General features: G+C 42.2%; 1 protein-coding gene and 1 pseudogene across 1 annotated transcript; both read left to right on the top strand.

The window, feature by feature from the left end:
* LOC115144275 (sodium-dependent neutral amino acid transporter B(0)AT2-like) overlaps nt 1–12,882 on the top strand; it is a 36,454-nt pseudogene extending 23,572 nt beyond the window's left edge.
* A 1,678-nt stretch (nt 12,883–14,560) lies between these two features.
* Nucleotides 14,561–16,388, top strand: LOC115144513 (uncharacterized). The gene is made up of 4 exons (XM_029685564.2): nt 14,561–14,672; nt 15,121–15,345; nt 15,692–15,841; nt 16,015–16,388. The coding sequence occupies exons 2-4, from the start codon at nt 15,135–15,137 to the stop codon at nt 16,257–16,259; spliced, it is 606 nt and encodes a 201-aa protein (XP_029541424.1). The 5' UTR covers nt 14,561–14,672; nt 15,121–15,134; the 3' UTR covers nt 16,260–16,388.
* Nucleotides 16,389–16,722: the final 334 nt, after the last annotated feature.

Below are 16,722 nucleotides of genomic sequence, written 5' to 3'. Positions count from 1 at the left end.
GTTAGGGGTGAGAGAGAGATCTGGATAAGCTACGACTCGGAGTGTGGCAATTTTCACATGGGTGCTGTCGCGCCAAAATCCTACATTTAGAACCGCTTTCAATCTATTCTCCAGTTCAACAACTTGCAGCGTCAGTCAAAATCCCACTTAATTACGAACAACATCAACGTGTATTGGGATTGCTGTCCCCAGACTATAGGCCAAATGTAACTGAGGTCAATATGTTATGTACCATTGAGAGAGAGATCTCTTCCTCCCGCAGAGGGGGAGAGGTATGGAGGTGTTTTTTTAATGACCTCACACCCATCGTAAATTGTAAGACAGCAGACCAACTCCTTTCTGGTCTAATGTGAGAGATCGGAATGTCTATTTGCCATATGAGTTTACTGTCCAAAACTAAAACGTCAACATTGGGACGATATATTTGATCTGCCAAATGGGTAGGAATAATGATAGATGGAATATGAAAATGAATGTCTATTTTATGTGAGTAAAAGTAAATGAAGATGTTATGACAAACATTGTAACATGAAGAGTTTTCATAATGTGTATGCGATGTTTACATACTGTGTGTTGTGTAGAAAATATCCAGATGGAAGAGAATGTTTTGGTGACGATAAGACTGATTTTAGTTGTCTAAACGAGATCATAGTAAATTGTAATACCTTGCCTCGTAACTAGTTACGACCCAGGGAACCCAGAGAGCGTGTCATAAAGACGGATACACCCTTTCTTACCAGAGGGTGTAAAACGTGAGTTGAGAATAAACATACTAGACTAAAACGGACCACCGCTGCAGCGTGATCTAAGATTGTCGCGACCCCACAAACGCAACACAAGTTTGAAAAGGACGAAGGAGCCTCTTAACAATCCATCCTACGGTTGAGTACTGTATCTAAGAAGGTGAATTCAAGCAGGACCACCTTGTTATTCTCTTCAAGTCACCGGTTGTCTACGTTGCTCTCCTACCCTCCTCAGAAGATCACTCTCAAAGAACGAGTGTAAGGAAACTAAGAGAAAGGACATTGACATCTTGTGGACTGAGACTTACACCCGAGAATGAAGCAGACCACTAAATACATGCATTACAATTCTTACCCATAAGAGCGGCAGTTCGGGGCAAGGTGTTAGGGCTGAACTAAGCATAGTTAACAAATGTATCCAAGTGTTGCTTTTCACTCTCTCTCCCTCGCGGCCGCTCTCCCTCTCTAAATCCCCATCTTGTGTAACACGTGTCATATTGTGTTGGTCAGCTAGGGACCTGTTGTCATTGTATTATATTCTAATCAATAACCTAGACTGTGTGTGTGTGTCTTATGTTATCATTTAGCTTGTTAGCAAATTAATAATCAACTCAATTTGTGTGGTTCGGAATGATTAGTGAGACCTGGGTTTGTGCAGATTTAAAGGATTATGAGACGTTCAGAATGAGACTGATATGAGGAAATGACTGACTGCTATGATATTGAGATCCTGATTTATTCTTAAGTTAATTCAGGAAACAGTAACTGATTAAACAAACTTTAACCGTGGTGCCCCAGATTACTAATGAGTTGATTGTTACATAATTAATTAAAATCACGTAATGATCAGACAGTTAATTATTCGATAAATAGCGTGTCATCACATTAATGATAAATAAGTCACGACAGAGGGGATTCAATTCGTGGACAAGTGGTCCATAGAAGAGCTAACTTCACATAGAAAATCCTCCAATAACAATCTAACCAATTGGACATGGGCATAGTCATGGTTCATGAGGTCTACTAGCTTTCCTACCGACAGGAGGGTTTTGTTCAGGAGAGTAGCGTGTGTGTTTACCACCAGAACAGTATCGCGGAGAAACTTTGCTAGATGTTGCAACCTGAGTTCCTGTGATTTGATCTGTTGCTAGATAAGTGGCATCTCTTCAGTTATCTCCCTAGCATTTCTCTTGACTATGGCTAGACTGACTGCGTGGACGGCAGTGGTGCTTAGAGCAAACAGTGACCCTACGGCTGCACCTATCGAGAGTAGTGCCCCGACAAATCGTTTTTCTCGCCTTCGCTCTACTAGTTCTGACTAGGTGACTGTGAACTTTTGGAGTTGGGCCAACATATGGGCAGTGCCTAGCTGGGTGGTCCAGTCAGCTCCGGCCAACTAAAATGTGCCACAGGTGGAATGTGTTGGCGGTATACGTTCTCTGCATCTAGGCGGACATACACCCTGTGTGTGTACTCTACAGTTGGTTAAAAGGAGTCCTGGATCATCACAAAGAACGATACCCGTAGGGGGTCTGCTCGTGAGTACATCTGTTGGGTTGGTTTTGACCAGGGCGCAGAGTCAGGATCAGCCAAAGGAACTCCATCCTACAAAAACGCATAATTAGAGAGGTTGTTTGATTATTTCAGTGGTTTGGTATTTGTAAACGAAAATGTTATGACACAACAAATGTAACTTATTTTCCTATTTCGAACAGCGCAGAGCAGGACAATATCAACAGTGACAACGAACGTATATCTTGTAGCTAGGAAGAGAAGGTAAGATGTTAGGTGCAACCTACTGATCTACTGGAAGGGATCAGCTGAGTATATTTAAGAATTTTCTTAGTACCTTTGACTTTGCTAGGTTTCTATCTATTCTGTGCTGGCCTGCGCCCCTTCTATTCCCATGGTGGTTGTGTACAACTTGATTTGGTTCCTGTGGACCCACTTGAACATGGTGTTTTGTCAACCTTTGCTGATTCTGATTTGATAAACTACAGGTGACAGCTTCACCACAATCTTGTGTGGCCCCGTCCAGTGGGGCAGGAACTTTGTCACGACGCCTATGGGTTTGGGGTATACATTTGAAGTCTGACGTTTCCATACACCTAAGCTAAATACATTTAATCTCAGTTTTTCAAAATTCCTGTCATTTAATCCTAGTAAAAATTCTCTGTCTTCGGTCATTTAGGAACACCACTTTATTTTAAGAATGTGAAATGTCAGAATAATAGTAGAGAGAATTATTTATTTTCAGCTTTTATTTCTTTCATCACATTCCCAGTGGGTCAGAAGTTAACATACACTCAATTAGTATTTGGTAGCATTGCCTTTAAATTGCTTAACCTCTCTAGGGGGTGTGGGATGGTAGCGTCCCACCTGGCCAACATCCAGTGAAATTGCAGAGCGCCAAATTCAAAAACAGAAATACTCATTATAAAAATTCATAAAACATACAAGTGTTATACATTGGTTTAAAGATTAACTTCTTGTTAATCCAACCACAGTGTCAGATTTCAAAAAGGCTTTACGGAAAAAGCATACCATGCGATTATCTGAGAAAAGCGCCCAGCAGACAAATCATTACAAACAGTTACCAGCCAAGTAGAGGAGTTACACAAGTCAGAAATAGCGGTAAAATTAATCACTTACCTTTGATGATCTTCATATGGTTGCACTCACAAGACTCCCATTTACTCAATAAATGTTTGTTTTGTTCGATAAAGTCCCTCTTTATATCCAAAACGTTTTGTTCACGTGTTTTGTTCAGTAATCCACAGGCTCAAAGGCAGTCACAACAGGCAGACGAAAAATCCGAAAAGTATCCGTAAAGTTTGTAGAAACATGTCAAATGATGTTTATAATAAATCCTCAGGTTGTTTTTAGTCATAATAATCAATAATATTTCAACCGGACAAAAGCTTCGTCAATATAAAAGGAAAACAAGAAAGGCGCGCTCTCGGTCGTGTGCATGAAAAAACCTCTGGGACACTGCAGTGTCCACTCATTCAGAGTGGTCTTACTCCCTCATTTTTTCAGAATACAAGCCTGAAACCATTTCTAAAGACTGTTGACATCTAGTGGAAGCCGTAGGAAGTGCAATTTGAATCCTAAGTCAATGGAATCTGTATAGGCAGTCAATGGAAAACTACAAACATAAAAAAATCCCACTTCCTGGATGGATTTTTCTCAGGTTTTCGCCTGCCATTTCAGTTCTGTTATACTCAGACATTATTTTAACAGTTTTAGAAACGTTGGAGTGTTCTATCCAAATCTACTAATTATCTGCATATCCTAACTTCGGGGCCTGAGTAGCAGGCAGTTTACTTTGGGCACGCTTTTCATCCGGAGGTGAAAATAGTGCCCCCTACCCTAGTGAGGTTAACTTGGGTCAAACCTTTCGGGTAGCCTTCCACAAGCTTCCCACAATACGTTTTTGGAATTTTGGCCCATTCCTCCTGACAAGAGCTGGAGTCAGGTTTGTAGGCCCCCTTGCTCGCACACGCTTTTTCGGTTCAGCCCACACATTTTCTATGGGATTGAGGTCAGGGATTTGTGATGGCCACTCCAATACCTTGACTTTGTTGTCCTTTTGCCACAACTTTGGAAGTATGCTAGGGGTCATTGTTAATGACAAGCTTTAACTTCCTCACTGATGTCTTGAAATGTTGCTTCAATATATCCACAAAATGCAGTCCCTTCTGCAGCAAAGCACCCCCACAACATGATGCTGCCACCCCCGTGCTTCACAGTTGGGATGGTGTTCTTCGACTTGCAAGTATCCCCTCTTTCCTCCAAACATAACCATGGTCATTGTGGCCAAACAGTTCTATTTTTGTTTCATCAGACCAGAGGATATTTCTACAAAAAGTACAATCTTTGTCCCCATGTGCAGTTGTAAACTGTAGTCTGGCTTTTTTATGGTGGTTTTGGAGCAGTGGCTTCTTCCTTGCTGAGCGGCCTTTCAGGTTATGTTGATATAGGACTTGTTTTACTGTGGATATAGATACTTTTGTACCTGTTTCCTCCAGCATCTTCATAAAGGTTCTTTGCTGTTCTGGGATTGATTTGCACTTTCCCACCAAAGTACGTTCATCTCTAGGAGACAGAACGCATCTCCGTCCTGAGCGGTATGATGGCTGTGTGATCCCATGGTGTTTATACTTGCGTACTATTGTTTGTACAGATGAACGTGGTCAGGTGTTTGGAAATTGCACGCCAGGATGAACCAGACTTGTGGAGGTCTACAATTGTTTTTCTTAGGTCTTGGCTGATTTCTTTTGATATTCCCATGATGGCAAGCAAAGAGGCACTGAGTTTGAAGGCAGGCCATGAAATACATCCATATATACACCTCCAGTTGACTCAAATGATGTACATTAGCCTATCAGAAGTTTCTGAAGTCATGAATAATTTTCTGGAATTTTCCAAGCTGTTTAAAGGCACAGTCAACTTAGTGTAATGTAAACTTCTGACCCACTGGAATTGTGAAACAATCTGTCTGTAAACAATTATTGGAAAAATGACTTGTCATGCACAAAGTAGATGTCCTAACCGACTTGCCAAAACTATAGTTTGTTAAAAAGACATTTGTGGAGTGGTTGAAAAACTAGTTTTAATGACTCCAACCTAAGTGTATGTAAACGTCCGACTTCAACTGTATGTAGTACCACACCTTATCCCAGACCTTGTACACATGGTGTGAGGCCTTTTTGTCGTAATGGGTCTTGTCACCTTTGCACTTCTTTCCAACTTTCCTTGAGCGCATGCAATGGTAGTCTGGAGGTGGGTTCGCAAGTCCGCCACGTATTGATGAGCCGTGTTGGCGGTGGCTGCAGTGACATCTCCTGGATTGTATAGGAGTTGCAGTGGAAGTGTCATTTGTTGTCCCGTCATCTCGAATGGTGTTATTTCCGTAGACCTGTTGCGTGTGGCTCTACAACCCAGCACTAAAGCAGTGCTCTGAGGAACTGACTTCCAAAAAGGTCTTTGTGGTGGTATACCCCAACAAGGGTGCCTCGCAAAGCAGGTTTTTCAAGGAAGTAACAGCTTCGTTGTGAGTGGCATCCCAAACTAACTTGCCAAAGGCTTTGACAAGTCGGCATAGTTTTCGTACTTACATACTCCCAAGAAACTGCGCACCTCATGAATGATTGTAAGTGTTCTGATGTAGCAGACTGCTTGGATTCTGTTAGACTGTGGCAGGATGCCCTCAGCACCCACTAGAAGTCCCTCGTAGTTTACCTTGGTCCTGCATAATGTATTGCAAGTGGCCTTCGACGAAGGCGGTGGAGTCAACGGAGTTGGCATAGTTATTTGTGACCAAACTTGGTTGGTTTTCCAATCCATTAGTGGTACCAAACAGTCAATTAAATCTATCCCAATCAGCATCTGTTCTGTGTCAATGCTAGTTTTAGTAGGAGACGCTTGGTTAGAGGTGAGGTAGACTGAGTGAAACCTTGAAGTGTCGTGTCGCAGCTTTCCGTTTTTAACCAACGTTTTGCTGGGTCCACTGCCCTTTTGAGTTCATCCAGAAAAGTTTGAGCTATGAGGGAAATGGTCAAACCTGAATCTATCACAGGTCAAACAGTCATTTGAGGTATGGCCTGTTGAAGTTGGATTTTCTCGTCATATCCCCAACAAAATAGAGTGGGTTGGAATAACAGAGCATTTGGTGTCGATTTTCAAGACCAATAACCCACCTTCGTGACCCAGTGGGTCCTCTATCAGAATGAGAGAGGAGTCAGCAGTAGCAACGCTGCTTATTTTGTGCGTCTCCACGAGCAGGAAGCTGTGGAACGATGGGGTAACTTTGGGAGTTTCGGTAAGCAACCATTTTGATACATTCCTTCAATTGTATTAACCTACTTTATTTCAATATTTTTTGTAATTCTGTGATATTTATTACCACAGTAATTCTTTATGGATCGATTCAGTTGTGGTAAAGAAAACAGTGCATGCTTAGTGGTGGGCTATACGAAGAGATGGGGGAAGTGACATGCCTTGCAAAGTTTAGAACCGGCACGATGATGGTTAATGAGCGCTGCCTAGCAACCATTGAGTTTAAGAGCGTAGTGTGTGTGTCAATGCCACCTCGGCATTACGGCTACATTTCATAAACCGTTGGCAGAATTGTATTACTAGGAAATTATTACTAGGTTGTTTGGCGCCAATAAACGTTTTGGCTTTCGTACTGGCAATACCTTTCACATATAAAGAAAAGATGCGGAAAAATGTTGTCATATGAAAGGGGCTATGAGAAACGTATTCCAGTGTCTGCCTGCCAGTTGATCATCTTTACCAGTGCGTGTGTAGGCTACCTGCCCCTCCACATCCGAAGCATAGGCTGCTGTAGCCTACTGACGTAACAAACATGATAAAAAAGTTACGGCAAGAGATTTTTAATTCGAAAATAATGGATTAACTTTTTCGATGCCAGTTAAGGATACTATAGCTATAATGTTTCACATTGGATTTATTAACTACTAAGGCGTGTTTTTATTTGAATTCTGGTGACGCTCTGCACACACAAGCTTGTTAGCTAGCTAGCTCTGGTCCAACGTTAATCCAACTCTCGGAAGTTCAAAGACATTCAAAGTTCCTCCATAGAAGCCGCTCCTCCGTAGGTATAATTCTCTGGGCCTAATTCAGATAATGTCATTAGATACCCAGCGCTTCAATTCAAGGCTCCTCCACCCTCTTCGTCGCCCGACCAGCAAAATTTCAGTTGCGTCTCGTGCCCTACACTTGTCTGTCCAACTCATGTTAGTTAACAACTATACAATATTCACACCCCTTTTTCCACAATTTGTTTTTAAAAAGTGGGATTAAAATGTTTACAATTTACAAATAAAACCAATCTACACAAAATACTCTACTGTCAGAGTGGAAGAATTCTAACAAATGAATGAACAAAAATTAAAATAATTTACTTAAGTATTCAACCCCCTGAGTCAAAACATGTTAGAATCAGAGGTCGACCGATTAATCGGAATGGCCGATTTAATTAGGGCCAGATTTCAAGTTCTTCGGTAATCAGCATTTTTGGACGCTGATTATGGCCGATTTATATTGCAATCCATGAGGAGACTGCGTGGCAGACTGACCACCTGTTATGCGAGTGCAGGCAGCAAAGAGCCATGGTAAGTTGCTAGCTAGCATTAAACTTATCTTATAAAAAAAAATCAATCTTAACATAATCACTAGTTAACTACACATGGTTGATGATATTGCCAGTTTAACTAGCTTGTCCTGCGTTGCATATAATCAATGCGGTGCCTGAAATTGTGTCACACTGACTCTGCTTACACTGTGTTCAGTGTAAGCAGAGTCAGGGTATATACAGCAGTTTGGGCCGCCTGGCTCGTTGCGAACTGTGTGAAGACCATTTCTTCCTAACAAAGACCATAATTAATTTGCCAGAATTGTACATAACTATGACATAACATTGAAGGTTGTGCAATATAACAGCAATATTTAGACGTAGGGTTGCCACCCGTTCCATAAAATACGGAACAGTTCTGTATTTCACAGAAAAAATAAACGTCTTGTTTTCGAAAATTATAGTTTCTGGATTTTACCATATTTAATGACATAAGGCTTGTATTTCTGAGTGTTTATTTCATTATAATTAAGTCTATGATTTGATACAGCAGTCTGACTGAGCGGTGGTAGGTATGCAGCAGGCTCGTAAGCATTCATTCAATGATTTTGCCAGCAGCTTTTCGCAATGCTTGAAGCACAGCACCGTTTATGACTTCAAGCATATCAACTCCCGAGATTAGGCTGGCAATACTATAGTGCCTATAAGAACATCCAATAGTCAAAGGTCAAATGGTATAGAGCGAAATAGTCCTATAATTCCTATAATAACTACAACCTAAAACTTCTTACCTGGGAATATTGAAGACTCGTGTTAAAAAGAACCACCAGCTTTCATTTGTTATCATGTTCTGAGCAAGGAACTTTGGTCATCCAACAATCGGTATCGGCATTGAAAAATCATAATCGGTCGACCTCTAGTTAGAATCACCTTTTGGCGGCGATTACAGCTGTGAGTCTTTCTGGGTAAGTCTCTAAGAGCTTTGCACACTTGGGTTGTGCAATGTTTGCAATTATTCTTTAAAAAATTATTCAAGCTCAGTTCAAATTGGTTGTGATCATTTGCTAGACAGCTATTTATCAAGTCTTGCCATAGATTTCAAGACGATTTAACTCAAAGCTGTAACTAGGCCACTCAGAAACATTCAATGTCGTCTTGGTAAGCAACTCCAGTGCATATTTGGCCTTGTGTTTGAGGTTATTGTCCTGCCTAAAGGTGAATTCGTCTTCCAGTGTCTGTTAGAAAGCAGACTGAAGCAGGTTTTCCTCTAGAATTTTGCCTGTGCTTAGCTTTATTTCTTTATTTTTTTAATCATATACTCCCCAGTCCTTGCCGATGACAAACATACCCATAACATTATGCAGCCACCACCATGCTTGAAGATATGAAGAGTGGTACTCCGTGATGTGTTGTTGGATTTGCCCCAAACATAACGCTTTGTTTTCAGGACTTAAAGTTAATATCTTTGCCACACATTCATGCTTTGTAATATTGTTATTCTGTACAGGTTTCCTTGCATTGTTTTTCAGTGAATTAAGATTAAACCAACATAAAAAATAAAAAATAAGTTGACACAAGCAATGGATTCTGAAAATGTATGATTGATATGTGTAACGGGTTTCATCTTCCTCCTCTGAGGAGGAGTAGGAGAGATCGGACCACTGTGCAAGCGTGCTAAGTGTCCATTTCAGTTTATTCAACTGAACACTAAAGAATACAGAACAACAAAGTGAATGATACAAACGAAAACCGAAACAGTCCTGAAATGTGAAACAAACATTACAACAGGAAACAATCACCCACAACTCAAAAGTGAAACCAGGCTACCTAAGTATGGTTCTCAATCAGGGACAACGATTGACAGCTGCCTCTGATTGAGAACCTTACCAGGCCAAACACAGAAATCCCAAAACATAGAAAAAGGAACATAGACAACCCACCCAACTCACGCACTGACCATACTAAAACAAAGACATAACAACAGAACTAAGGTCAGAACGTGACAATATGAAGGTTTTTTGTTGTATTTCCAATATAATTAATTGTAAACATTAAGAGAAATGAAGGATTTTCTACAATGTTGTTGATCCATCCTCAGTTTACTTCTATCACAGCCATTCACCTCTGTTTTAAAGTCACCAATTTAAAATTGGATTTGATCTAAGCTATTCTCCTTTCAGGTGTGTTGCTTTGTTGCTCTCTACTACAATGTGATCATCGGCTGAAGCCTGTTCTACTTAGGGAACTCTTCCCAGTACCCTTTACCTTGGGAAGAGTGTCCTGAACATGGTACCACAACACAAGTTACATAAGAGACATGAGGGGTGCCATAATGAAGTTTGGGAGGAGCTGAGTGCAGGGAAAACAATCGCATGTGAAAGTACTGATAAGATACTGTTGAAGGCTCATATCACTTAGTTCCCTGCTTAGCAAGAATAATGCAATGCTGTAACGACCCGTTGGGAAGAATTGAACTTGGTTAAGCTTCTCTAGTGTCCGTGAGTTATTTATTCAAAATTAGAACCTAACACTACTATATAAGGAATAGGTTTCCATTTAGGACACAACCATCACTCATTCATTGCCTAACATTTTCAGTAATGTTGTCCAAGTACAAACACAATAGAAGCCTGATGTGAACCTGACCATTGTCTTTGTCTTTCATCTCAGTGGAGGAATGCACAGCCAGTAGTCCCACCACCTACTTCTGGTTCCGGAAGTAAATATGATAACCTGGCAAATATTACTACATACAGCCTAATACTGGGACTGCTTATTAAGCACACACTGACAAACAAACCCTTTTATTGTATTTTTTTAACTGTGGGATCCTGATTGTTCTAAAGGGGTATGTGGTTCAGAATTACTCCATTTTTTGCAACCATGGCAATTCACACACAAACTCCTTGCGATCAATAATTCACTAGGCCTAGATACTGTATCTATCATGGTAGGATTCAGTGCACTGTGCCAGTGTCTAGCCACTGACCGCCCCTTCTCTCTCTCCCCCCAATCCAGCTGGAGATCTGGGGTGAGATGTAGGTATGGCGCCAGGTGGCTACGCAGGTCTTCTTTGCTCTTGGCCTGGGCTTTGGCTCAGTCATGGCCTATTCCTCCTACAACCAGCAACAACTGCCACCGTGACGCCCTCACCGTTTCCACCATCAACTTCCTCACCTCTGTCCTCGCCTCGCTGGTGGTGTTCGCCGTGCTGGGCTTCCGCGCCAGGGAAGTCGCCATGCGCTGCGTGAGGCGGTGTGTGTTTGGGCGGGGAAAGGGTATTGTTTTTGATCTCTTTGTACTCTCGTGTGTGTGTGTGTGTGTGTGTGTGTGTGTGTGTGTGTGTGTGTGTGTGTTGGGATGAAAAGGGGCTATATTGAAATGCCCTGTGTTCGGGGACTGTTTCTGGTGTTATGTTTAGTTAGATATTATTATATATCTACATGCATATCTACTCGGTCATTAAAAAATACTCGGTCGTAGCGATAGTACATAATAAACTGACTGGTTGTTCTCCACACTCCCCTCTCTCAGTAACTTGGAGAAGCTGTCTGAGCAGTTTTCCATGGGTCCCTTAGACCGGGACCTGCTACCCAGGTTTAACATCTCTGACCCCAGTTCGGTACCACTGGAGACCTACAGGGATTGGTTCACGGCTCACGGAGCCAAGGTCCCTGGCAACCTCACCGACTGCAGCCTAGAGGAGGAGGTGAACAAGGTAAATGGTTGATCTTGCACTCTAGCCTGCCTTTTCTTTTACTGCATCTCAACTCTGTATTCTTTGTTACAGCTTTGCCCTCTTTATTTGAAAACCAACCAGCCCTGCAGCCTAGTGTATGCTCTTCCACCCACTCCTCGTAAATTAGTAATGTAATTTTAGCAGGTTTATTGCTCAAATTTAAATATGTTAAGATAGTTAGGATCTGTTGGGCTATATCATGATACATGTAAATGTCCCCTTCCCTTTCTCCTTGTCCCTCTCTTTCAGGGTGTGGGGGGCACAGGGCTGGCATTCATAGCCTTCACAGAGGCCATGACTCTGTTCCCGGGCTGTCCCTTCTGGTCGGCCTTGTTCTTCCTCATGCTGCTCAACCTGGGCCTCAGCACCATGTTCGGCACCTTGGAGGGCATCCTCACACCCCTCACCGACAACTTCAAAGTGCTGAAGCGCCACAAGACCAAGCTCACAGGTAAAGAGAGAGAGAGATGTTGTCTGTGTCCATGTTTTCGCTCACGAGCCCCTTTTTCTATCAGGTTTCTTAGGTTTCTTTCTGACCCTAAGTTTGGGAACCACTGGATGAAACTATTCATTTGTATAAACATTTGAATTCTTATTCATATAGAAGTGTTATAAAATGGCATCCTAATGGGGTCTGAGTGTTAGTCCTCACTCCTCTTTACTAAATATGCCAAGTGTATCTGTGTGGTGTCTGTAATGTTCTCTCCCTTCCCCAGTGTTTAGCTGCATCATCAGCTTTCTGATTGGCATGCTGTTCACGCAGCGCTGTGGGAACTACTTTGTAATGATGTTTGACGACTACTCCGCAACCCTGCCCCTCATCATCGTGGTGGTGTTTGAGTGTTTCAGCGTGTCCTGGGTATACGGCGCTGACCGGTAAGAACCTATTAACTACACTGACCACATAAATCACATGATGTCCCTCAGAAATGAAATGACAACTTCTTTCCCGAAAGAGGAATTTTCATTGATGAAGAAATAGTCATACTTTTGGATTAATACAAATTTAGATTACAAACAGGGATTCACAGCATCGATCCTTCAGGTCGACTTGCTGTGTTTGTTCCCCATTGTCACTGATCAATGTCTTGTGTATCTGAATGTCCAGGTTTCTTGATGACGTAGAGAAGATGCTGCACTGGCGCCCTCCTGTGATGTATAAGTACCTGTGGAAGTACGTGTGTCTGCTGGCCATGCTGGGGCTGCTGGGAGCTAGCCTGCTGAGGATGTGCTTCAAACGGCCCACCTACACCGCCTGGAACAGAGAAACGGTAAGGAGGCGGCCTCACCATGGTTGATATACGACCATATACCGTGCATTCGGAAAGTATTCAGACCCTTTGACTTTTTCCACATTTTGTTACAGCCTTATTCTAAAATGGATGAAATCGTTTTTTTCCCTCATCAATCTACACACAATATCCCATAATGACAAATAAAAAAACAGGTTTTTAGAATTTAGGAAAAATGTATACAAATATTTTAAAAATCACATTTACTTAAGTATTCAGACTGTTTACTCAGTACTTCAGTTGAAGCACCTTTTGGCAGCGATTATAGCCTTTCTTGGATATGACGCTACAAGCTTGGCACACCTGTATTTGGGGAGTTTCTCCCCTTCTCTGCAGATCCTCTCAAGCTCTGTCAGGTTGGATGGGGAGCGTCGCTGCGCAGCTATTTTCAGGTCTCTCCAGAGATGTTTGATCGGGTTCAAGTGCGGGCTCTGGCTCGGCCACTCAAGGACATTCAGAGACTTGTCCCGAAGACACTCCTGCATTGTCGTGGCTGTGTGCTTAGGGTCATTGTCTTCTTCACCCCAGTCTGAAGTTCTGAGCGCTCTGGATCAGGTTTTCATCAAGGATCTCTGTACTTTGCTTTGTTCATCTTTCCCTAAATTCTAACCAGTTTCCCAGTCCCTACCGCTGAAAAACATCCCCACAGCATGATGCTGCCACCACCATGCTTCACTGTAGGGATGGTGCCAGGTTTTCTCCAGATGTGACGCTTGGCATTCAGGCCAAAGAGTTCAATGTTGGTTTCATCAGACCAGAGAATCTTGTTTTTCATGGTTTGAGAGTCGTTTAGGTGCCTTTTGGCAAACTCCAAGCAGGCTGTCGTATCTTTAACTGAGAAGTGGCTTCCGTCTGGCCAGTCTACCATAATGGCCTGATTGGAGGAGTGCTGCAGAGATGGTTGTCCTTCTGGAAGGTTCTCCCATCTCAACAGAGGAACTCTGGATCTCTGTCAGAGTGACCGTCAGGTTCTTGATCACCTCCCTGACCAAGGCCCTTCTCCCCCGATTGCTCAGTTTGGCCGGGCGGCCAGCTCTAGGAAGAGTCTTGGTGGTTTCAAACTTCTTCCATTTAAGAATGATGGAGGCCACTGTGTTTTTGGGGACCTTCAATGCTGCAGAAATATTTTGGTACCCTTCCCCAGATCTGTGCAATCCTTTCTCGGAGCTCTACAGATAAATCCTTCGACCTCATGACTTGGTTTTTGCTCTGACATGCACTGTCGACTTTGGGACATTATATACACAGGTGTTTGCCTTGTCAAATCAATTGAATTTATCACAGGTGGAGTCCAAATTGTAGAAACATCTCAAGGATGATCAATGGAAACAGGATGCGCCTGCGCTTAGTTTCGAGTTTCATAGAAAAGGGTCTGAATGCTTATGTAAATAAGGTATTTCAGTTTTTTTTTATATATAAATTTGGAAAAAAATCTAAACCGTTTTTGCTTCATCATTATGGGTTATTGTGTGTAGATTGATGAGGAATTGTGTTTATCCATTTTAGAATAAAGCTGTAAGAAAATGTGGGAAAAGTCAAGGGTGTCTGAATACTTTCCGAATTCACTCCATGTATTTATGCATCGCATGTCCCTTTCATACTGTATGTGTGTGTGTATTCTCTGTTTGGATATATGGGTGGCTGGGGACAGCAGTTGTCTTGGATGCAGTTTTGTCAATCATCTAGGGACACTGGGAGCGGAATCCGAGGGTACAGATAAAGCGAGAGGAGGGAAAGAACAGCTGAGTGAACACACCTGACAGACGGGAGTGGCTACCAAACCAGCTAAAGAACTGGTAATGTACATATTCCTATATCTGATTTGTATATCTAATTATATAATTGAATGGGAGAGTAACAACCTAAATATACATGGAAATGCATGAGAATTTAAATAAATAGTCAATTGTGATTACTAAGCTTAAACCGCGTATTTCAAGACTTGGCATTGTATTGGTCGCATACACATATTTAGCAGATGTTATTGTAGGTGTAGCGAAATGCTTGTGGAGCCAAAAGGTAAATGTTGCAACAAAAAGTTGTCTTTTGAGCTGTGTGGTAGTTGGATGCTCATAATAAGAACAGTAATTACAGGAGCTTCTCTGTGACTACTCTAAATATCCTAATGTAGAACTCAACGATGAAAGGGATACATTTTAACTGTGTGCACTCAGAGCGTGATAAAGTAGCAACATGGAAGTGATTTCAGTTCTGATCTCCAAAGAAGTCCTCTTTTTTTTAAAGGTGAACCTGCTAGTATGGATGCCCTCATGGCCTGCCTGGTGGCCATGTGTCTCTGTCTGGTCCTCCCAGCGAGCTGGTCCCAGAGCACACACAAGTCAGAGGAGTTTATCAATACCCAGCCTCAACCTGCCCCTGGAGTACTACCACAACTGGCTCCTGCAGCAGCACACATCCAGGATGTGCTGAAGAGTAAAGAGGAGACCGAGATCACTTCAAAACAAATGTGTGAGTGAGAGTCACAACGGGGAAATGTTCATAGATACAGGGTCTGGGAGAGACAAATGTTGAATTCACGTTAGAGGGGAAAGAAATCACTGACGGGCAGTTGTTGGGAGAAATGGAGAGAGCGGAAGGGGTGGGCTTAATTTGTTGTTTATTTGTAGTTCTGGGCTACTTATGTTGTGGCTTTTGTTCACAAATAATACTGTACGTAGTACTGTTTGAGGGTGGGTTATAGTCCATCTGAAAGGCTGGTGTATGAAGGGATGTATGAATATACAAAGAATTCACTTTTACTTGTTTTGATATGATATTCAGAGATGGGTAACAATGTGTCACTGTTTCCCATCAGATGCGAATGTGGGCCACGACAACGCCAAACTGGGCCTGTTCATAGCTGCTGCCCTGGGAACTGTGGTGCTGATGGGCATGGTCTACTGCATCTACATGCAGTTTTACACCAAGCACCAGTACCTGCACACCCAGCTCCACGATGACTCTGGTAATAGAACTAACTCCTTTTCAATACTAATACATAATTTTACACTAAAAAATGTTGGGCTAGTTTTGGAACCATTGGAAACTATATAGAAATTACTGCACTTGTGATCTCTCTTATTGTTGACTCTTTCTCTGTCCGTCTCTTTTTCTCGTTCTTACCTTCTCTCGCCAAAGAGTTGACCCTTGACCTCCCAGAGGCACCTCCTGTTTTCTTCCACGGTTCCGTCGGTGCAATGGACAGAAAGGGAGAGGTGCGGGGATCTGGTAATGGATCTTTCATCTCTAACACACCCTCCACCATCTCTGTACCACCCAGGCTGTCCCCTCCTCCCTCCGCTGTGCCCTACCTTCCCCTCTTCCTCACCTCTTACCCTCTCAGAACCATATCTGTTAGAGATCTGGAGAGAAGCTTTGTCTGAAATGAGGTACTTATCACCAGTGACTGGAGACATATTAACCTGATCATTAAGAACAATGTTTTTTCTCTTAACTAAATTAACTGAAGTTGGTGCTGTTGAACTCATAATAAAATGGACTCTCACTGTGCATTTCCTGTGATCCTGTGGTTTTTGGAAATTGAAAAATTCAACAACTGAACTTTTTTTTTGTCTGCAGTACTATAGTAGATGAGTAGCCTACTGTAGATCACATGCCATGTCATATTCAGGCCAGTAGGTGCTAGAACACTGGTGATACAGTAGGGTGATTTTATGATGAAGACTTCAGTGATGGCAGGGATTGGAATAAGACTCTCATCAATAAAATCAACAGCCTGAAATAGTAGCCAATAGTACTCATAATGTGGCGAGATCAGAGCACATCCATGTTTGTGGATGTACAGTTATTATGGTGAGCTTTAACTAAAGATATTGGTTATACTTC

The sequence above is a fragment of the Oncorhynchus nerka genome, linkage group LG16 (assembly GCF_034236695.1).
Source record: "Oncorhynchus nerka isolate Pitt River linkage group LG16, Oner_Uvic_2.0, whole genome shotgun sequence".
Lineage (NCBI taxonomy): Eukaryota > Metazoa > Chordata > Actinopteri > Salmoniformes > Salmonidae > Oncorhynchus > Oncorhynchus nerka.
The sequence above is the reverse complement of the archived record's forward strand: the minus strand, read 5'-3'. Positions and strand labels throughout refer to the sequence as shown.

Excerpts from the sequence above, each read along its gene's own strand:
- LOC115144513 (XM_029685564.2), top strand. The coding sequence starts at position 15,135 with ATGGATGCCCTCATGGCCTGCCTGGTGGCCATGTGTCTCTGTCTGGTC. Across the intron at positions 15,346-15,691 it reads GATCACTTCAAAACAAATGT|ATGCGAATGTGGGCCACGAC; the intron begins GTGAGTGAGAGT and ends GTTTCCCATCAG. Across the intron at positions 15,842-16,014 it reads CCAGCTCCACGATGACTCTG|AGTTGACCCTTGACCTCCCA; the intron begins GTAATAGAACTA and ends CTCTCGCCAAAG.